The sequence below is a fragment of the Chelonia mydas genome, chromosome 19, assembly GCF_015237465.2.
Source record: "Chelonia mydas isolate rCheMyd1 chromosome 19, rCheMyd1.pri.v2, whole genome shotgun sequence".
In the NCBI taxonomy this organism is placed as follows: Eukaryota; Metazoa; Chordata; order Testudines; family Cheloniidae; genus Chelonia; species Chelonia mydas.
This window is the reverse complement of record NC_051259.2, coordinates 4,880,695-4,904,205: the sequence shown is the minus strand read 5'-3', so window position 1 is coordinate 4,904,205 and position 23,511 is coordinate 4,880,695. Positions and strand designations below refer to the sequence as shown.

At 43.1% G+C, this 23,511-nt stretch overlaps 1 protein-coding gene across 2 annotated transcripts in view; it reads right to left on the bottom strand.

Moving 5' to 3' along the window:
• Window positions 1-23,511, bottom strand: part of CSMD2 (CUB and Sushi multiple domains 2) — a 563,293-nt gene that overhangs the window by 256,313 nt on the left and 283,469 nt on the right. The window contains exons 8-9 of one of the 2 annotated variants that reach the window (XM_037881906.2): window positions 10,652-10,729; window positions 93-180 (exon numbers count right to left, since the gene is read on the bottom strand). In XM_037881906.2, the coding sequence (XP_037737834.2) occupies window positions 93-180; window positions 10,652-10,729 (166 nt within the window). The remainder of the gene's footprint in view (window positions 1-92; window positions 181-10,651; window positions 10,730-23,511) is intronic. The other variant, XM_043532277.1, reaches the window with a different exon arrangement.

The following is a 23,511-nucleotide window of genomic DNA, read 5'->3' as shown; positions in this document are numbered from 1 at the left end:
CTAAAGAAAGAGTATGGAACACACAGAGCCCACATGATGGTTATGAACAGTAGCTTTGTTGCATGCAAAAGAAACACATACAAGGTTCTTACCTAAAATCGTTGCCTATCCTTTTGCCTCTCTCTGGAATCCCAGGGTCTGGACACATATTATGTCCCTGGGACACACCAACCTGAGTTACTACAAAGCAAAAACAGCACATACAGAGATAGAATAGCACAGGAAATCATCATCTTACATCGACTGTGTTGGGGAAGGCGGATGTGAAGAGAAAATGGGTAATTGCTAGTTGGAATGCATTAGCTTTTTGTTTTGTTTTAATTTGGAAAAAAGTGTAACTGAAGTCATTTCAGCTCAATTTATGCACCATGTTTCTCTGCTCAATGCCAGTGAGCAACATGGCTTTCCCTTCATTACACTACAGAAGCACCATTGTAAAAGAAGTCTTGCATTTTTCAAAATTATACCAATTAAAGAGAATATTTCCAAAGACCGCTATTAAAAAGGTCACCTGCAGCATGACAAGGTGTATTCCCAATGCCCATCAAACTCCCACCTGACTGGTGCCGGTGAAAGAAAGCAACTCAATAAATGGTGGATGTGTGATACAAACCGCCCAAAATAAAAGCCAGTCTGAAGTTTTAAAGCAAGTCATTAAGTTTGAATATGAAAACTTTTATGGAGCAACCTTGATATAGCTGCTTATAAACAAGAGATTTATATAGAGATAATCAGCACTGAATAAACACATCTGTATGTTTGACCCCTTTCCCATTTCCCCCCGCAAATCTGTCAAATGGCGCAAACAAGCGTAGACGCAGAGAATGCATAAAACACAGATGGTTCCCAACGAGGATGAAATGAGCTCTGGCAATATGTTGATTTCAATTTTACATTTTGATAACCACCAAAAATTTTTTTTTCATGTATACGAATATCAGAAAAGGGACAGTTTTGTCATGGAGTGGCTGAAATCTAGATGATTCAATTTTCTCACGTCGCAGAGGAAAAGATGTAGGGGGAAAAGGTGGCATTTCTCCGCAATGCTGCTGAAGCGATGAAGCATGAAACATAAATGAGCATGCTTCCCTCCTGCCTCAGCCTAAATGAAAGGAAGCCAAACCATCCTCCCAGTTACACGCCAGAATTTATTTAATTAGAGCAGTGGCCTTCAGAGCACTCAAGATTGGATGGCAATGTGATGGAAAGCATGCCTTTCACACAGCACGTGTGTACCTGCTGCATTAGTGCCATGTGATACCGCGCATACTGCAAAAGGTGTGGTGGTGTGGGAATGTGACTGTGGAACAATAGATGCACACGCACTGTCCGTGGAGACATGGCCCTGCGCACCACTGAGTACGCTAAAGGCAAGAAAGCTGCATTTAGCAATTTTTCACTGTACAGTTAAACGCCACTTTGTCGTTAGGTACTGCACTTGCCAAGCGTGGGACGCTGCTGCTCTCAGACGGATGGAAGGAGCCATCTGCTTCCAGGGGTTCAAAGCTTCAATCCCAATGCCTTACAAGGAGCTGCTGCTGACACATGCTGGAAGCCTTAATATTAGAGCAAATACGGGTTTCCCCTTTGGTTCCAGTGCTACCGGAGCATGACTTTGGGGGGTGGAGGTCCTCAGCTGCATGCCGAGGTAGAAACATCTCTCTTTCTAAAGGATTTTCTATACAGCTCATCCCCGTAGTATTTGAATGCCATACTTTCTTTGAGAGGCAGGAACAACAAGGCCCTTCTCTTCCCTTTCCTTAATCCTGACATCTTCGCCACTGCTGCTCTACAAGGATTTAAAATATATATAAAACAGATACTTTGCCTTCTGCCTCAGCCACAATCCTTTCACTAAACTGCCCCCTTCACTCCAACATGGCATCTGCCTCCCTATCTTCAGGACCCAGAAGCTCCCCAGGATCTTAGTACAGGGCTTCGTACCCAACTCTTTTGAAACACTGCAGGAGCTACGCGACCACAAAGGGAGATGTGGTGTCCTGCCATCTCCAAGTGCCCTGTTTCACAGGGAAGACGCGGCTTTAGGAGCAATCTCTCTTAGAAGCATCTTTCCAACCTTGTGGGTACCGGGGCATCCTCAGAACCCTCTGATTAATTCGTACACACAGGCTCAGGAATGCCAGAGCAGCCAGGGAAACAAGCAAAAGAAACAGCAACAATATAGTGGTCAATGCTTTATTTCCTGTTGGCTACACTTTATAACAACAAAATTTGCTGCCACCTTTTATATATCCTGGGGACTCCGAATGTGTGGAGAAGTTGAGAGGGAACTTCTCCTTAGAGAAGGAGATTGTGCCATATATATTTGCAATATAGTGTCAGATTAGACAGCAATCATCTGATAATGTAGGCAGCCATTAAAAAAACCCTGTTTGCTGAATGGGCACCTCCATGAGTTAACAGAGCTGCCAGATACCCAGTGTTTTTTCCCTCGCAGAGATTTGTGAAAATATTTCCTTTGGTTATGAGATGTGAGAATTTGTACCACCCGTCCCCCACTCCCCCTCTGAACATCATGCTCAAACACACACAGCTCCTCAAAGCAAAACACAGATGAAAGCGCCATGTTTTACCTGGATTTCTATGGAAATGAATGTGGCGTAACTTGGATTTGAAATCATAAAGAGGGCCCAGAGTTGCTGGAGGGGTCTGCCAGTTTCAAGAAATATATCAAGGCGACTGGCCTGAATTTCAGTCTTAAGCAAACCCCGAACTTAGGAAAGCACTTTGTATTTTGGTGCAAACATTTTGCACAGCTCTGATAGTCTGAAACAGGGCGCAGAAGCTTTAGAATAGAACATGTACGCAACCTGGAAAACCAGCTGAATGACAAAGATAATTTCTCTGAGACCTGAAGCCAACTGAGGGATGCATTAAACTGCAACCCAGCACAGTGGCTCAGACAGGGGCAATCCAGCCAGACCTGTGCTCTTTCAGTCTTAATACCATGCAAGTGCTCCTTATGGTATACTGAAAACCAGGCTACTAAATGCACCATGTGCTGCTAAGCGGGATGCATTCCTGGGCTGCTGATCTGCTACGATGCAGCGCACCTTGAAAGTGCAGCATGTAACAAGACACTGAATTGTGTCTAAATTAGCTCTGTTACTACACAGTGGCAAGAGGAAGCGTCAAGTGGTGTCTGGGGGCCCTTAGGCAAGGCCCACACCACCAGGTACAAGTACTTATCCCCACCATCTTTCGACATTTTTAGCAGAACAGGGACTTGAACCCCCCTCTCAAGTCCCTAGTTACTGTCCTAACCACTATACCACCCTTTTTGGACAAACTATCCTAGGCTACCCCTTATTTCAGCTCACTGAAGCCTCTAGCAGCTGTGATCCAGGATCATCTTGCAGCCTGAGAGATTATCCCCGGCTATTAATTATCTTTGTGGGTCGAACAATCCCGAGGCGTCCACCTGCTTATGCAAATATCTTTGGCAAACACAGCTCAAAAATAGCCAAGAAGGGCAAATAAGCGGCCAGTGCTCTGGTTTTAAACACATGCATGCTTGTTTTGACTGTGCAGAAGTGAGAGAGGAGCCCACTTTGTATTTCAAGCCAGAGAGTGCCTCTGCTGAAGAGTGTGAGGGAGATAGCTCAGTGGTTTGAGCACTGGCTTGCTAAAGCCATGGTTGTGAGTTCAATCCTTGAGGGGACCATTTAGGGAGCTGGGGCCAAAAAAAAAAATAATTACATTTGGATGATTGGGGATTGGTCCTGGGTTAGACTAGAGAACCTCCTGAGGTCCCTTCTAACCCTGTGATATTCTATGAAAGTGCTTTGTGTGTCCTTGGAAAATCAACTGGAATTAGCAGCAAGGAAAGGTGCACATGGGGTTCCAGTAACAAAGGCCTCTGCCAAAGCAAACAAACAGAAAGGTCAGGGTAAAATGTCCTCCAGGAACAAGGGAGCATGTTTTAGGAAAGGCATTACTTTCACTGGAAACATTTCACAAAAAACAAAACCAGCAACAAATATCTGCCTCCCAGAGGGACTCTTGAGCAGGACATCAGCTCTTTAAAGATGGAGGCGGTACTTGTGGGAATGACTTCATCCATCAGTGCTACCCAGTGGGGTGATGAAAGTGCTGGAAATAACAAATCACTTGTGGGAAAGGAGAGGTCTGTAGGGTGGGTCAATCAAATCACTTCATTTTCCTTTGGGTTTCTTAACTCTATTTTGCCTCCCTGCACCCATGTGATATGAATTACCCACCTCAAGGCAAATATGCTGGGCCTAACTTTCATGTGCAGAGATTTTGCGACGATGAAAAAGAAATGGTCTAAGGCCCGGGGAGGGGGGGGAGAAGAGAGAGTGGGTGTTGACCATATTTGCAGTGTACAAATCACAAGTGTTCAAGGTGATAAACACTAAGATTTCTTTTCATTCCTATGCCTTTTCCCAGACCAAAAATGCATTGTTGTGCAGATACGCACACAATGTATGTGCCCCGTGCTTTCCAATACTTTTACTGGGGATGGGGTCAGCATTTAAGCACTCGAGTTCTCAAAGCATCTTGCAAAGCAGATTCCAACAACACAGACGACACGTATCCCCCTACCCCATCCTCTTCTTTGCAGCTCTCTAAAAAGACAACAACATTATCCACGTATCCTCCAAAGTTACTTGTCCCAAGCAGATTTAAAATCCATTCCATTGAATTTACTAAGCCCCACACAAGATGGCGGTGCAACTGGAACCCAGCGGCCCATCGGAATTCATACGAGGAAGTGGGGCACCAAACAGAGTCACGTAGAACCCCAAAGCACCAGAGGAGCAACCCTCAACTATCCATCACATCTGTGACTACTGGAAACGGTTATTTCCCTGTATGCTAGCATGTTATTCACATAGTAAAGGACAGATAAGCCAGCAGGTAGGGTGATAAAATAGGGAGCAGGGGAAGAGAGAAAAGTCACCCGGATGTCGTGGTAGTTGGAATATTATAAATGTCAGCATGGGAGTGATAGAGAAGGAGGGGAGAGGATGCATTGGATGGCTCATCCACAACTCTTGCTTCTGACTATCATGCACAAACCTTCCCTCTTCTGTTATTTATTTATTTTTAAATAGAGAGAAATGTCTTGATTTAACCCTGCACGAGGCTAAAATCCATATTTGCCATGCTGACAATTTGCTTTCATTTTACAAGAGGTTTGACTGAGCTGAGCTCCAGGCTCTGGCGTTGTCAATGAATTCTTCAAGGTTACTGGGAAAACAATAAGCCTTGATCTTAATGAACTGTTGACTTTATAAATTACAGATTCAAGAGTTTTCTTCCCTAAAGCGTTGGGGGGGGGGTTTCTTCTCCCCCTCCTTCCCTCTTCTTCTCCTTATGCCAACTCTAATTTCTTTCCATCCCTTATTCAGAAGCAGCCAATTGTGATTGCATTGTTTGCCAAAGTAATTTACTCCTTCTACTGAAAGAAGAGCTAAAGAGGATGATCCCTCAATTTTTTCCCTCATGTTAATAAAGGAATTTCATTGATGCGTCTCCTGGGGGCAGCTTTCTATTGAATTTAGGATTGTTTAATATGAGCTACAAGATAAAAGAGAAGTATTTAATAGAGAGGTACAACCTCCCCCCCACCCCCCAGCCAGAAAGTTTCTCCGTGCGAGGAAAGCAGAGAAGAGATGCAAGCAATCTCTTCTGTTTAAAAATAGGATTTCAGTAGCCATCATGTTCTGAAGAGGTTAAAATTAAGCTGGATGATTTCTAAGGGTATGACTACACGGAAAAAAGGGGGTATTTTTAACTTGGCTTAATTAACTTGGGTTAAAATAGCAGTGAAGACAAAGCAGCTCAGCTTTTAACTCGGGTTAGCCTGAGTTCAAACCCAGGCTCTTCTAAACTATGTCCACACTGCAGCTGGGAGCGTGAATCCAAGTCTAGGCAGACGGACGTGTGTCAGCAGGGCTCACGCTAGCATGCTGAAAATAGCTGGGTAGACTCTGCCATTCAGGCTGGTGTTAGGCTTGAGAGCCCGAGCTCCAGCCCCAGCTATTTTTAGGGTGCAAGCATGAGCCTGCCCGCACAAGTTTGTCTCCCAGCTGCTGTGCAGATGCACCTCGACAGGCTTTGATTTGAGCTGGTAGCCTGTGTTCAAAGCCACGCTGCAGGGGCTTCGCTGCTATTTTAACCCGAGTTAACTAACCCAAATTAAGAATACCCTTCTTTTTCAGCTCAGAAATACCCTAAGAGGCAAATTCTGCTTCCAGTTACTCCCATCCAAACCTCTGTCCAATAACAGGGTGAAGAATTTACTTCTCAAATATAAAGAGATGACCCCCTGATAACATACTCTAGTAAAACAAAGCAAATGCTTACTGTGGTCCCAATCCAAGAAAGCACTTCGGCACTTAGGTATCTTTAAGCATGTGAGTGGATCCCACTGAAATCAGTGGTTCAAGATCAGGCATTGAACTCTTCACGTGCTTCAAGCTATGCACGTGCTAGGGGGTTTGATATGGTGAGGTGCTGGCCACTTCCACCAAGGTTCTGGAAACTTTCAGCTTCATGACTTTCCTGGGACCCCCACCCTGTCATTCCCATCACGGTTCCAGGGCCAGAGGGTTCACAGGGACTCGAGCATGTAGACTGCAGAGAAGGCCTCCATTACAGCAGTGAGCACGCAGCATGCTTAAGATACAGATTTTGAAATCAGCATACAAAAATAAGGGTCGAGGATAAGATCACACAACCCACATGTGATCTCACATCACATGACTCTGACATGGCTTCACGGAAAGGAGACACCACTGTCTGGATGGTTTCCATCCGTGTCTGTTTTGTTCCAAATCTCCAAACGGACCCTGCAATTTTAGTCTGTGTTTACGTGGAAAGGTGTCCATGTGCTACATGCCATATCTGGTTACCCCAGAACAGGAGGGTCCTTCCAAACCCACGTCACCGCCCTCCACTCTCTCTCTCTAGAATAGATCAAAGTAAATGGACGAATCCAGAGACCTCTTCTGAACACCAGGGATCCAGAAATCCAGAGTATCCAGAAATCCAGCATCACAAATGTTTCCAGCTTCTAACCATCTCAGACTTTGATGAGAAACTGAATTTACTCGTAATTTACAAGAGACACATTTAGAGTATTCCTCCCTTCAACCTCTATTTTCAACATTGGATGCCTACCGCTAGAAATCCAGAGTCTGATGCTCTGGTGCTTCTGCAGTCACTTACGCCAGTGCAATGCGTCTGTAGAATGCTCCCAAACCAGAATGGTGATGATGTACATTTGTATGGCATGCACTTTGCACTGGTGTAAATGACTGCACAAGGTACAGGGTAATGGAGAACCAGACTCTAAATTGATAGTTAAGCATCTAATTAAGTGAGCTGTTTTTCACAAGTGATGAACACCCAGCAGCTCCCGCTGACTTGGCTAGAATCTGGGTGCTGCTCAGCACCTCTGAAATTCTTTTAATTCGGATCTAAGCAAGTTGGAAAATGCCCTTACTGCGCACACCTCTTTCCAATAAGATTCAGCAGCAAAAGTTTAGGAATATCCTGCAGACAGATCAGAGAAACTTACTTCTGTTATTTTTGTATTTAGGCAGCAGAGGAAGGAAAGATGCTCTAGAAAAGATGCTTTCCGTGCCAGATAAATAAGGACAAAATACACAGATTGTACACAATATCCATGCTACTCCGCAGCTTCGGGAATGCTGCAGATATTGAAAGAAGTTTCTCTCTCAATTAGTATCAGTGACAGAAACGCGACTCCGAAAACATAATCCCCTAAGTGAAGGCTCAGCTTTAAGCTACATTTCTTCTGCTTATTCTCCAAAGCAATTTTAAAAAGCATGTTTAAAAGAAAGATGTCCAATTCATTTTAGGGGAAGTGGACAATATGTAGCCAATGTAAAATTTCACATTAAAATGTTCCATCATCATTCAATGCAATACAATTTGCACCAGGACTTATAGATAAAATTATTTCCCATTTTTATTTCTCGGCACACAAGAGACATGTTTAAGGATGTGAACTACATTTTGCCTCCAGTGGGTCATGTGAAACTTGCAGGCTTTAATCTAGACAGTTGGAAACTGGCAGCCATCCATGGCGACGGTTCAGCAAAGCAACGATTCTCTGAAAGACCTGCAGGATATTAAGAACATAGCAGTAGTCTGCCTTATTCCTTGGTACGGGCTTCTGTAAAGTGGAATTATTGGAGAGGTGCAATGTACAGCAGAAAATAGGAAAGGGGTTAGCACTAGCCTTTATACAGACGTGTTATTAGAAACATCTGAGAAGCAAGCCACGTGAAATTGTAGTGGCACCAAAAACAAGCTCTGTGGTTCTTTAAACATCCCTTTCAACTGTACTACTGTCTCTAATAAGTTAATTATATATATGAGGGGAAGGTGGGAGAGACATGGTTAGGTATGCAAGGAAAACCGCCATGTAAGGAGATTGTAATGGTTTAGAATCCATTTCCTGAAGGTAAACAACACTTCCTGGTGCCACAGCCTCTTGAGTCAGCATTTCTGAAGTTGAGAATTTGCTAAAACCAAATGCGCCATAGCAGCAGGCTGTACTAGACCAAGTAAATCTGAGGCAATGAACAAGGCACAGTTGAGAGCGATTTACCCTGAATGGGCTGAATACCCAATGCCCATGGCAGACTCCAAGCTGGTAACAGAAAGGAATTTGGGTCATAGTTTCTGACACGTATTTTTAGATCAACTGCTTGCAAGCTAATCTGCCTCCCATGGCTTCAGGTGGCAGCTGTGTCTTGTGCAAAATTGGCACCATCCAAGGCACTGGACTGACAGCCCTGGTGACGAGTCGCGTATCCATTGGATGGGGACAGTCTGAGCCGAGCCTGCATAACTCTCTAGTTCCCACTTATTTCTCAGCGCTTCTGCTGAGATGGCCACCTAGAGGGCCACTGGTGGGGGCAGCCTTGTATTATGGAAACCAGAGTCGGAACCAACTGTCACCGGATCGCTGAGCAGGCAAACACAACATTCAATTCTTAGCCCATGCCTGGATTCATCATTATTTTGCTACTCTAGGTTTTCTGAATCACCATAATGATCAATGACAACTGGTAGAGTTAGGGAGTGGAGGAAACCCAACGCTCTTGACCATGTCAAATGGGGGAAGCCCTGCACCCCTTCCGTTAAGAAAACAAATTCTTTGTCTGGAATACCTGTGTGTGAGCAAATTATGATTCCAATCCAGGCCAAGGCTTTTCTCTAGATAAGGACTCCCACCTCCTTTGAGGTGTCCAAAACAAAATGTATCCCCATCCCCACATCCCCCCTCAATGCCCACCTCTCCAAGAGTTCCAGTGTCCAAACCAACACCAAAGCGAATGGTACCTTCCAACACACGTTAACCATCAATGCATAGACTGGAATGTTGATGGTAGCTTCTTGGATCAGGCAAACTCCTCTTGGCTAGAATCTTTCATAGGGCCAGAAGTATCTTGGGCACAAGGATTTTCCATCCCAATAAAATCCCACTTGTTTTCTCTAACGATGCCTAACTAGCCCATTTCGCCTCCTTCCAGAGTAACCAGAGGGCATCAACACACCTGTGTTAAGGCTAGAACTGAGCCAAGGAGCAGAACTTCATTTCAGATAGATGCTCAGTGACATTTTATATTTTTTTCATTGTGTCCATTTCTCTCTTAACTGAATTTCCCCTGTTGGAATTACAGATGTAATATATCAAAATGGTTCATCTTGGATGGGCATTGTGTATTACGCAATGGATGAGCAATTATTTTTCCTCACAATGATTAGTTCATTCCAAAAGGGCTAAATTTTGTCAAGATCCAAATTTATCCAAAATTCAGTTCAACTCTGAACCAAACCTTTCCTACTTAATCTCACAAAGGGTAGAGAGGGGGCCCTTTAAGAGCACAGTCACCTGCCTAAAAACATAAGCCTAACGACGTTCTGAATGTCACTTCTGATTTACAAAGTTGCAAGGACCAAATGGGTTCACCTACTGGAGCAGGAAACCATACTGGGGACAAAATGACATTCTAGGCACCTCTCTAACAGACTTCATCCGCTATACGCATTTTGCATAAGAAATTGACAGAGATGTGGGATGCAGCTGAAGTTTGTATTTCAGTGACTAGTCCTTTCATAGCAAAGTGATATGATTTTTTCTGCAGGGAGGTATAATTAAGTCAAATAACTTGCAAAGAGAGCAAAGATGTGATTAGTGTCACAGTTATTGTTACATCTTCACTAAACTTTCTGTCTGTAGTCTCCTCATTGCAGCTCTGACTCCTCTTACTTTTACACTAGATACATGCATTTGTTTTCAAATTCATTTGCATTTGGATACTCTTAAGACTAAAGAAAACACAAAAGTAATGAACCCCTACCTGGTATTTAGCAACAGGTATACGTATACAGTATATATACACATACACACATGCACCAGCTCCCCTGCAGTCCCCGTTTAAGGAGTTAGTACATGTTTGTGAATAGAGCACTGGAAGGAGGTGATGTGGTAATGCCAGGGGGAAGGAGGAGGGATACACACTAAACCTTTTAAGAGTGACAAAATTGTAGAGATTATTGTCATATGAAATGTTCAGGGAGATAATCTTGCAAAGAGTGCAAATCTAGGAGCAGCGAAACTTACACACTGATGTCTTCTGATTATTGTCCTTGCTGGGCATCAGCTTCACTCCTCTGGATTTCAGCTCAATCTGCTTCTTGACTGGAAAGAGATTTTAACCAAAAAAAAAAAAAAAAAGGTTTAGCTAGATTTTAAGGATTACTGATTTGATTCAGAGACTTTGAAGCACCAATTTTTTTAGGCATCCCCTGCTAACACCGTGTTTGTACAGCACCTTGCACAATGTGGCCCTGATCATGAGTAAAACCAAGCAAAATAATAAAATGTCCCCAGGTCCCAGAATTCACAATAACCCTAGCATGATTATTTATCTCAACTTCCATAGCAAATAGTTTGATGTTGCCTATTTATTATTCCCATTGAATTGGCCAATCAGGAAGCAAAATCAATAACTTGTGACTTAGATGACCAAGAGACACAGTATGAATAACCAACAGTGAATAATCCATGTGCCAATAAACGCGTGCGGGTGGCTCCAAAGGAATGAAGCTGCACCACTGTAAACTCTCTAATGTAGCTGCTTGAAGTCACCTTAATTAATCCACCCCCAACTATGTCGGTGGGAGAACGTCTCCTGCACAAATAGCACCTTCTCCACTGGCGCTTAGGTCCATGTAACTATTGTCGCTGGGGGGGGGGGGTGGCTTTTTCACGAGCGGTACTGCCATGTTGGGGGGGCTAGGAGAGCAGACTTTAGTGGGGTTTTGTTTTTAGTACGGGAAAAGAGTAATCTTGCCTCTGAAAGCAAAGCGCCCAGAGTCATTTTACAAGATTCTTTCCATTGTAGTTTTATTTTCATCTATTCAGCCAGTTTATATTTCATCTCAAGTGGTTCCCTTTGTGTACTTTATTGTTTCATGCTTTCATCTCTACACTAGCACATTTCTAAAGGTTGTCAAGAAAAATTATGACTAAAACTAGGGGGAATTTTAATCAACGTGTGTGTGTGTGTGTGTGTGTGTGAAAACAAAACCTGTTAATACATCTGTGTGCTAGAACTTCACGCAGGGAGATGTCAAATACCTTTTCTTGATGCTTACCCCAAGTAACACGTTCTCTGCTCTACATGTCTGTTGGCACCTTTTCACTTTTTCATGTGCCTATTGCATTTTGAGGGATTTTTTTCCTTATCTTTAAATAAAGCAATCAAAATATCAAGCTGAGATCAGGTCCCCAGTCATAAATATATAAGTATGTGGCCTTAGGCAACTCCTGTCTTTCCTACAAGCATTAATGGCTTTCATCTTTTGGGTGGGGCAAAATAATGAACAGTATGCTGATTTGAGAGGAAAACTTAACACACACAAATCTTGTTTAAATATAAACCAGTTGCAGATATGCTAAGGAATACACCTGTCTCAGAATGCCTTAACTGACAATACTCCTCTAGGGTCATATAGCATACTGACGCCTGGATATAGGCAATCCAGTGTCTCCTGAGTCCTTAGTTAACAGCAAACCTGCTGCATGCCAAAATGCTAACTTCGTCTGCAAAATCCCAGACTGTTTTGGGAAGCCAAGGAGCTATTTCTAGCTCAGCGAATCGGTAACTTTCCAAAATTTCCCTCAACTTTGGAAAAATCGCAGTCTCACAGTTAATGTTTTGTTCATTCTTTGACCTGTACATTACAACATTGGAGAAACTTGGGAAAGAAACAGAAGAAAAAGGGGAAGGAGGATGGTGGGAGAAGGAAAAAAAAGGTGACAGGAAAAATAAACCCCAAAAAACCCAGGACATTACTCGTTTGATTGCAATCAGTGTCAAAAAGGAAAGAATGGGAAAAATGAAAACTGGAAACCTTGAATTGTTTTGGTTTTCAAAAACTGAAACTAAATGCAAATTTCCAGCTAGCAATGAGAACTGAAAAAGCATGAGGTGATCTAACACATTCCAGGCACTAGAGGGCAGTGGTATACAAATACACTGTTAAAGGCACAGGGCAAATTTAGTTCTGATGTAAGAAAATGATTGAAATCCTGTTGCATTTGGTCTGGGTTTTTCCCATAAAAACCTTTTCATATAGAAGCAGGTCAAAAGAGGTCTAACGCTAGTCTCAGGGGACCATGATGGTGAGGGAGGGAAGAATCTCTTTGGAAAGTATACGTGGAGTAAACAATCTGTGTGAAGACAGCAAAGCGTTGCGTGGACAATTCACAAATGGCTAGGAAACAAGCATAGCAATTCGAAAGCATCTGTTACTTACACTAGCCAGTAACCCACTCTTTACAGATCCATATTTACCATCATTCCACAAAAATTGGAGGTAATTCCTATCAGCGTAAACGATTTGCAACAGAAATGCAGATCCATTTAACCAGATGTTATTTATACTGAAGGAATTAATCCTTTGCCCCACACCGAATCCCATGTCAGAATCTTCACTGGCTAAGGAGTATGCAAATACTGGTACTTTAGATCCAATCTTGCAAATCATCTCATGGATGGAATATACCCCTGTATAATATATGACATTGGGCTACAAAGACTACCTGTGCCCTCTGTATAGATGCACACTGTACACTAGTCAGCAGTCCTTTCCACAATGCTTTAAACCAGGCCAGGATTTAGGGGAGCCCTTTGGGGTGGCACTGTGCTGTATTTAGTGAGCCTGGGAGCTACAGAACCGGAGAAAAAGGCAGGCTCTCTCTGCAACCTGCAGCCTCAATGAAGAATCTCTTTCATATACATTACAATGGAGTCCTTTCCCATCTCTATTGCAGGAGAAATTCCTACACAAGTCTGCAGCATCACAACAGAACTGGAGCTCTCAGCTCGAATGCCAACACTGCAGTGCAGTAATGAAGGGTTGATGCATGGCTAGAAGTGCTGTAATTTGGCCGAAATTTAAATTGAGGTCCCAAATCGAGGTCCCATTCTACCTGCCCCAGCTGTCTCTGCAGGCAGAAGTTAATGATCCTCTGGCACTTACCAGGCAACTAAGGAACAACCCCATAGTCCTGGGCAACATTCCCTCTCCATCAATAAAATACAGTCAAGTCCAAATGTCTGTAAGTGCCATTTGAGCTATTACAGGATGCATAATGGCTCCTGACTTTACGAGATCTAACTCATTGCTTTGTAAAATGCTTTGGGGCACCTTCAATAAGAAAGGAGCTTTATAAAACCAAATTCTCCTCTACTCCCTGCATGGCTTCATTGTGCATCTTATTGTATGAGTGATATTTGAGGATTTTTTTTTTTGTAGCTCTGAAATGCACACAGACAAAAATGAATCTTTTGCCTGTCATATGCTCGCAGGGAATTCATCAACTGATCGAACACATCTTTTTCTGTCCTTCGGCTTTGAAAATAAATTTCTAATTTTACAGGGGCATTTAATGCTTTCCATCCACAACTCCACACCTGACTGACACCAGTGGGGCAAACAGCCTTTATGGCGGACTCTGTGGGCGTGGCTGGGATATTCTGTCGTTAGCTCCTTTTGACCCAAGCAGCCCGTCAAAGTTCAGGGCCTTGCAAGTGTTCTAGATGAGAACAGAAACGGATAGTGGAGTCTTTTGATGTGGTCTTGTTTATTTACAAGAAACGTACCAAGTCCTGTTTCTCTGAACACAGTAGGAATCAAAGTGCAGGAGACAGTTTCTTTGTTCGCTGTCCCAAGCCTGCCTTTCCAGCTGACGCTTTGTACCCAAATAGACTTTTCTCTTAGCTTTATTTTAGGGCAACATTATTGTGCTTCCACCCTGTGGCTGCTTGGCTCTCTCTCTCTGCTTCTGTCTCTTTCGGTCCCTGTGTATCTTTCTGCTTGTGCTGCCTCCGTCCCACCACACACACAAAGACACACACACAAACAATGCCCTGTGGAGCTTCCCGCCCACAAAGTCCAAATTACTGGGCAAGTTCACAGAACCCCTTTGGCTGAGGTGGGACTGTTTTGCTGTCTCTCACAGCTATTGTACATAAGGGATGGAGGTCACAGATTTAGACAAGGTTTAACCCAACACACCTAATGCTTTACAAAGGATTGACAGAGCTTCTGATTGCAGCATATTACTCAAGTGCAGAACAACTGCAGCACCCAATGGCTTCAAAGAAGCAATGCACACACACAACTACAGCTGAAGTCAGGGGGTGCTGTAGATGCTCATGGCCTGTGCAAATCAGGTCCTCGGCTGTCTCGAATTGGGCATTTAGTCAGACCTCGATTCAGGAAAGCAATTAAGTGTATGCGTAAGTCCTATTGAAGCTGATGGAACGTCAGCTATAAGCGTAACTTGAAGAGCGCGCTTAGTGCTTTGGGGCCTTAAAAACAGAGCCACCCCAAATTAGCGCGCGCTGTCGAAAATTTAGGCCTAAATGACTCACCCAAGATCACAAAGTGCGTCACAAAGTGGGCAGAACCACATCGCCCTTATTGAGGCCTGGTCTTGTGTTCTAACTGGTAAGCCACTGTCTCTCTCCCATGACTTCAGTGCCCTATATTACACTAATTGCATTCGGCCTCTAGGAATAATAACTGGAGAGAGATTCCTATATGTTTTCCAGTTAATCCTTTATTTTGTTCATTACATGGAGACAGAATTTTGAAGGAGACTTTGGTAACATCTTAAGGCATTACCAGTAATAAAGGCGTCAATTTAAAAGAGGACAATTCAAGACATACATTTTTCTCTCTCTTTTTGTTTTGTTTTGTTTTAATGACTCGGATAACTTGAAAGCAAGAACACCCCCACCCCTTCCCAAAAATACATAATCAGATTGTGGAAGGCCCAATGTTCTTCCAGGTTCAGATGCGGGACAGTACCTCAAAGGATCATGTCAAGATAACTGGTCCAACAAAACTTGTGCTGTTTTCTGGAGGGTTTTGCTGTACATAAACAACTGACAGATCTAACAGAATATTCAATGTCTTGTCAAATCGAAGCGTGACATTACAAAGCGGTTGTGGCAAGCAGACAATCTGGTGTATTAAAAGCTGGTTCATGTTGCTTTTGAATAGGAATTTCTCATGGGAAAACCTTTTAATAAACGGAAGAGCGCATTTAAGCAGAAAGCTGTTCCTTGTGTCCATACTATCCCCGATTCCCCTTGCTGCGGTTGCTATTGAAGAGCTCTATGTGGAATTGGAGATTGTTTCCTTCTTTCCCTTCTGTTGATTCTTCTGGCTGACAAGTCCAATACTGTATTTGCTCTATTACGAAGTGTTGCTTAAAAGGTGGGGGGAATCTTGCGGGGAGAGGGGCCTAGGGGATTTGATTTGATTTTATAACTCCCTGAACCATTTTGTGGGCTTGCACAAACGAACTTGTGTTTTAAGACTGTTGTTTCGCCTATAATTTAAACTCATTTCCCCCTCCTCACCTTGACTTACTTTTTAATAAAAAACAAACAAAAACTAACAAATACAACAACAACAACAAAAATACACCACAGCTCTTCCAGCTACAGGGGGAGTTTGCTTTGCCTTAGGGACAAAACCATCCACCGCCCCCCCTTAGAACTCAACAATCCCAAATCAATGCCAGATCATGATCTGCACGCAGACAGAGGTGGCTTGCAAGAAACCTTAAGAGCGAGTGATTGTAGGAATCCCTGTGAGCAGGGATGACTCACTCCCTCTTTCCCACAGATGGCAAGCCACTGTGGCTCCATGCCACCCCTTGACCACAGTCCCGAGGAACAGGGCTGGCATACTAGGGCTGCAATCTGCACTATTCAGATAGCTGGAGCGGATTATTTGCTGGTTTGGGTACTCATGGAAATTGTGCACGCAGAGCAGAGTATGCAGACATGCCTTCCACCTGCATGCATTTCTGCCTGCAATTAACCAATCCGCAAGAGAAATAAATCTGTATAAGCACCATCCTCAAACATTAAAGGCTTTGGAATCCAAGCTGAAATCCATATGTAAATTTTCTGACTATCGCAATGAACAGCCAAATTAAAACCTGTATCTTTTCTGTTGAGGTTTCAAAAGCTGAATTAAAAGATTGTAGCCGTCATTTATAGCTAAATTGGGTATGTGCATATCTGTTTTTCAGAGCTGCTGAGTACCCAAAATCCCCATTGCAATCAATGAGGGTTCTGGCATTTCAGCACCTCTAAGTCAGGTTGGGTGTTTGTAGTGGGCCTAACACTGAGCAGAAGGATTTTGAGAGATTATGGCACTGGTTTGGAACTCAGAAGCTCAGGGTTCAATTCCTGGCCCCACCACAAACCCCAAGTGTGACCTTGGGCAAGTCACTTATCTCTTTGTGCCTCAGTTTCCCTCCTTAATATGGGGACAATAATCCTTCCTTTCTCCCACCCCTTCTTTTATCTGTTTAAGACTGTAACTTCTTTGGAGCAGGGAGTGGCTCTCGCTATATGTTTGTACAGCCCCTACAACAGTGGAGCTCTGTCGTACAATGGGGCCTTGAAAAGCTAGTGTGAAATTATTCTCCTGTAGGATTTAATGGTTCCTATTATTAGGGTTCTGTATTTTAAACTCCCAGGGCTGGCCCTCCAAAGTGGATTTGGCAGGTCAATACAATGCATGCTGTATTCCTTTGCAGTCTAACCCAGTTATCTGGGATTCAGATGGACAGATCTGATGAAGACAGAACAAGAATATCTGAGGGCACTTTGTTTTAATGTGGTGTCATATTTTCAGGGCTTCTCTGAACAGTTTATCAGCCCATTACTGAAAATCACAGTTCATCTGCCCTTCAGAGCACTGCAGCGGCTTGATTGGACCAAGACTAGACCCACATTTATTTCCTGAATGGAGGGAGGGGAGGGAAAAATAAAAAGTAATATAGGAAGCAATAATGTGCTGGTAACAATCAGCTAAAAAACAATTTGGGATCCTAAAATAGGTGCTGGTGAGAGGGCCAGATTATTCGTTAGATCCGTTTAGCATTGTTTTAAACTCAGCAGCTTTTTCATTAGCTCACTTTCAACACTTCATCCTTGAGCACAGGACAGAGTCAGGACTCAGGGTTCTAACCACTGAGCTGCCACTGACCTCAGACCAGTACTTATGGGCCGGTTTTCAGAGGTGCAGGGGCTTAGCACCTCTGAAAGTCAAGCCGCTGACTTCTCTTTGCTTCATTTTCCTTTCTTGCTAGGGGTGTTGGAAGATGTAATTAAGTTTTGCAAAGCATCTGGGGAGACTTCACGTTGAAAGGTGCTGGAGAAGAGCAAAGCCTGATTATTACTACTGAAAGGAATGGATTTCCTATACATGTCTACATCAATAGAAAGAGCACTAATTTATGGCCTGATTGTATGCAACTTTGCTTGTACATTTATGGAGAGCAAGATCTCAAAGCTAAGGCCTGGATTATGAACATCGGAACAGAAGCATACAAGGAAACTATTCTGGTAAAAGTTAAAATCAAGTTTAAGAAGTTGGAAAGGGGAAAGGCTTCTCATAGATAATCTGAAAATGCAGATGACAATCACAGAGAGGGAGCATCTCAGATGCTAATAAGTTACATCCCTACCCTTGGAAAACAGACAACAAATAAAATCTATGCATTTCAAAACCCAAGCCTGGCACTACAGCAATCCCCCGCTCAGTTTGCATCTCTGGTGATTAAAACTATTTGCTGCGTGCTTCATGTGGGTTGATGACATGTCCTATTTTGCAGGTATTTATTTATCTTTAATATTTGTGTTAAAACCACCTTATACTTTTTTTTTTTTTTAAAAGGATGAGGTACAGTCTTCTGAGGCCCCACTAGGGTGGAAGATGGTTTCACTAACTCATTTAAAAAAAGGACAAAGATGGGATCTTCGCACCATTTCAGGTCTTTATTAATAGGATGGAACTAACTCTACAATGAAAACCAGGCTGGAAGCAGAGTGGCCAGCTATCATGACCTTACTACGAGTCTCAGGATATTCTGTGTTTTTTCTTAAAAGATTTAGCTTCTGGAGTCATTGGAATATGTGAGAATCTCCACTTTTGATTGAAAAAATAAAATAAGTTTCCAGTTCGCACAGTTGCAGAAAAAAATATTGAAAATGTGACCCTTAAAGGCACAAAAATCAGAAAGCAAATAAGAGGGACAAGATGAGTGAGGTAACTTGTTCTATTGGAGGAACTTCTGTTGGCGGAAGAGCCAAGCTTTCGAGCTTTCAGGACCTGAGGAAGAGCTCTGTGTAAGCTCAGAGGCTTGTCTCTTTCACCAACAGAAGTTGGGCCAACAAAAGACATTACCTCACTCACCTTGTCTCTCTAATATCCTGGGAGCTACACAACCACAACAACACTGCAAATGGAAAGTAAATAAAGAGATTGCAAAATTTAATTTGTTTTTCTAATTCTCATGACTATTAAGCAAATCTCATGATTTTTGGGCCCTAATTCTTGATTCTGAATGTTTGAGGTTGACAAGATTGTGGAAGGACGAGAGTAGGTAGCAGGAATTTGTGTGGGAGGGGGCACATGAGAGGACTGGACATTATCAAACTAAATTCTCTATGATCCAAAGTATGAAAATTTGCACGTTTCAGAGAACTGGAGATGTGTGAAAATCCTCAAATTCCCTTCACAGAGGTTCACATATCAGTGATTTCTTCAGTTCTGGCCATGGGTGGGATTCATGCTGCAATGAACCCAATAACTCCAAGTGAAGTTCAGGTAAAACTGCCAAGGGTCATGCCATCAGACATTGGGCCTGTGAATCCCATGTGGTATTAATGCATAACTACAAGGAGGAATAGAGTTCCTGCAGGGCAGAGAGCATCTGAGATCCTGTGTTTCTTATTATTTGTATGGTGCTCAGATGATGAGCATGGAACAAAAACCTATCTGGGTTAGCTAGCTACGTAGAGATAGATTTTATCGAGAGCGAGAGAGAGCGCACGCGTGCGCGAGAGAGATACAAATAGAGCTACTTGGAATTTTTTTGACAAAACTATTTTTAATCGAAAAACACCAATTCATCAAAACCCAAACTTTTCCTGCAAAAGGGGCACTTTCAAAGGGAAGGTTTCTCAGACTGAGGGGAGAATTTCTGCTCCAAAGCAGCGAGCGAGAGAGAGACCTACCCCAGAATAGCCAATAGCCCAGTGGTTCGGGCACTCTGTTAGGATAAGGGAGATCTGGGTCCAACTCCCTGCTCTAGAGAACAGACTTGAACCTGGTTTGCCCATGTCTTGTGCATCCCAGGTACCATCATCACTGGGCTCTTGGCTAGCTAGGGGTGGGGATCCCTGTCAAATAAATAAATAGATAAATAATTAAATAAATAAATATGGAAAATCTTGGTTTCATCCCACTGTGGATAGGAATACTGTTTCCCACCCAGCTCTAACTACAAACTCTAAACTAGGTTCCACCAAACGTTCAGAACTATTTCAAGGGAATCAAATATAACTCTCTCTCTGTGGCTACATAGCTAGACAAACTCTCTCTTTCCATGACGAGGGGCTGGTCTACACACAGTTTTGTACCACTATAACTACATTGGTGTAGAAACTGAAGCTATGTATGACAGATGGGATAGCTGTGTAGTGATTTCAGCACCTTTATTCTGGTACAGCTGCATCTAGACTAGGAGAATGTAACACTTCATCTTAAGTATTTCAGTTTCTAAACCAATAATAATTATACTGGTTAAAAAATGTGTAAAACCAACCCACACAGTGAAAGATTTATCTCGAGAGAGATTATCTGAGTACACAGAGAGAGAATTAGATCACAAACTGTGACAGATTTCAGAGTAACAGCCGTGTCAGTCTGTATTCGCAAAAAGAAAATGAGTACTTGTGGCACCTTAGAGAGCTTATGCTCAAATAAATTGGTTAAACTGTGACAGAGACCTTCTTTGCCCCCTGCTAGAAGTATTGGGACCCTGACACTCACCAGCTCAGGCCAGGCTAACAACAACTTAATCTTCCAGAGGCCTAGAAGGGCCAGGAGGAGATACTAACCAATTGAGCACCAGCAGGCCAGTTAAAAGGGCATGTCTGCTTTTTTGGGTTTTTTTTGTTTGTTTATTTAAAAAGCACAAAGGGACACATTTTGAGTTTGTTATTTTTATTTAACTGTGTAGAGACTGATGCCAAGCTTACGGCAGGTAGCCAGAACTTGTGGACTAAAGCAGGGAGTGCCCGCAGCACCCATGTGTGGCCTTACAGGGAGTGCTATGGAGCAGCCCCATCTGGAACACAAACCTTCCAAAGGAATCATCACAGCCAGTGTAGCAAAAACCCAACCCGGGCGATCTTGATGTGTGTTCTGGATTCCCAGAGCACATTTACCTGGCTGTAATTTTGGTCACATATACCACGCATTGATTTCTCAATTCACTGAAGCACGCATAGCAAAATCTCCCGGTTCCACACAGAGGATAAAAATGCCCAATCACCAAGCCCCATTAATACTAATGGATCCTGCGCTGAAGTCGTAACACAAATGCACCTTTAGAGCATGACACGTGCAGCAGATGGGATGCGCTCCACCACCTCAATTGAGGTCCTGCCTCATTGCCATTTTGTGAAGGTTTTTTTTTAAGTTAATCTTTTAAGCGCTTGACACACAAACGCAGAGCTCATTATAGCCAACAAAACGTTTTCCGAGGAGCTCGCTAGATTAGAACCCCCTGACATTTATCTAATCAGAGAAAATTATAACATTAATCGTTACTTTTCTATTTAAGAAAAAAGGCATGATTCAGACAGGTGTTTTAATAGAAAGCAGCAATCATGACTGTGGAAGGAAAATGTCAGATCAAGAGCCATCAATGGCGTGCAGTAGTCTATGTTAGAAACAAAAAGCTACGGCAGAGTTTTTTGATTTAAAACTGTGGCTATGTAGTGGGGGGAGGAACTGAAAAATGATTTTAAAACAAGGTCCAGATTAAGGCCACTAGAGTGATTTATGGAGCCATGCGAAGGGAAGGATTTTTTGTGTATCTGTATCATGGGACTGGGAATCAGGGCATCTGGGATCTCTTGCCCCTTTGCGGCCTTAAGTACAGATTTAAACCTCAGTTTCCCTTCTGTACAAAAGGAGTTAATAACGAAGAGGGATTGTGGGGTTTGACTCATTCATGTCCATACAGTATTTTGAAAACCTCAGACTGAGGTTTTAACAAAGGCCCTGATACTAGAAGGCACATGCTTAAATCCATTCCTATTCAAGAAAATCCTTAAACACTTTAAGCATGTATACAAGTCCAGTTCGCTTCAAGAGGAATTAAGCACATGCTTATAGTTAAACAAGTGATTTCCTAAATATGCTGATTTCCTGAATTGAGTCCTGTCAGGAGTATGTCCCCAGGCGGCGAAGCGAGCAGTGTGATAATACCTCAAAGTAGCACCCTGGAACTCCCATATTCACCACGGTGATATGATTATATGTTCTGTACAATGCATGCCTTGTAAAGTATCATTTCAAACATCTTGATCTGTTGAACACCAATATCCCGTTGAATTGCACATACCATCATTGTACATGAAGTTATGAAGTATTGCTATACGAGCGTTACTGAAGTATGTGGTAAGTGGGAAACCCCCATAGCCAGTGGCAACCAAGGAGCAACTATCCCTGGCCAGACAGGCGTTGATGGCCCAGCAAGAAGAATCCACTCTCCCAATGGGGGCTGCCTAACACCCATGTCACAACAGGGATCTTTCTAGCACCTGGAGAGCAAGTATAAGTGACGGTCAACGACAACACCACTTGGCCTCTCTCCTCCCCCATCTCAACCTCTGGAAGACAAAGACTTGGAACTGGGGAGATTGGTTCCAGGCTGAGAGGGAAAGCCAGCCTGTGTATTAAGAGCTACGAGCTGCCCGTAACATCTATTAGGGCGAGAAAAGCTGCTTGATTCAAATCTTGCTTAGTCTGTTAAAGTTAGAATTGCCGTCTAAATTCTATTTTTTATTTCTTAGGTAACCAACTTTGATCTCTATGCCTACTGCTTATAATCACTTAAAATCTATCTTTCCATAGTTAATACATCTTTTTTGTATTTTATCTAAAACAGTAGGTTTTTGCTTGAAGTGCATGGGGAAATCTCAGCTCAGGTTAACAACGGCTGTTGTAGGTCCACTCCCCTTTGTTGGGGTGGCAAACTAATTAATGAGCTTGCATTGTCCAAGGGAGTCTTGAGCATTGTAAGATGGTATATTTCTGGGGTGCAAAGCTGGGGGTGATTTGCTGGTGTCTGTCTTTGTGTAATTCATGAGTGCTGGAGAAAGTTGGAGAGCTTTCATGCAATTTAGCTGGGTGTGGGTCTCCACATGCTCACGGCTGAGTGATCACGCCGCCCGCAGGAGTTTGCTGCTTGTCACTGGCATAGCTTTGTGAGAGACAGTCCAGGCTGGAGAGTTAAGGGGGCATAGCAATCCCACAGTTCCAGGTTGAACCCTGGGGATCCTGTCACAAGCAGCTCCCCTTGGTTTAAGCCAAGGTCACAGGTGGTCTGTTGGAGATGATCATTGCCTTAGAAGCAAATGGGTAGAGTTGAATAACCATCGTTTTGCTCCTTATGTCAGGCAAGCCCTTCATCACCGAGGGCGAGGCATGTCACTTGCTTAGTAGCAAAGGGAAAACCTCAGAAGATTTGGGAGGGTGCCGTTTGGATATATCTCAGCAAGCTTTCTGCTTACTGCGAGCCTACACCTCGGATATGTTTAAGAGTGGGAACCGCCTCTCTCCCCATTTATTTATCTCATTGATTTTTTTTTTTTTTTTACTGTGGCTGTTCTGCCTACTAATAACCATAAAACACCCTGCAGTGCAAACCAATAATAGCATGTTCTTAACTATTAATTCTGCCCTTTCGCTGCAGCACCTTAGGTGATCCTGTTAGGCTGCTGCTATAGTGCTCAGTTTTATTCTGTTTATCTTGGGCACTTATCTGGGTCCATCACTGTAGTATCAGAGCGCATCCCAACCTTT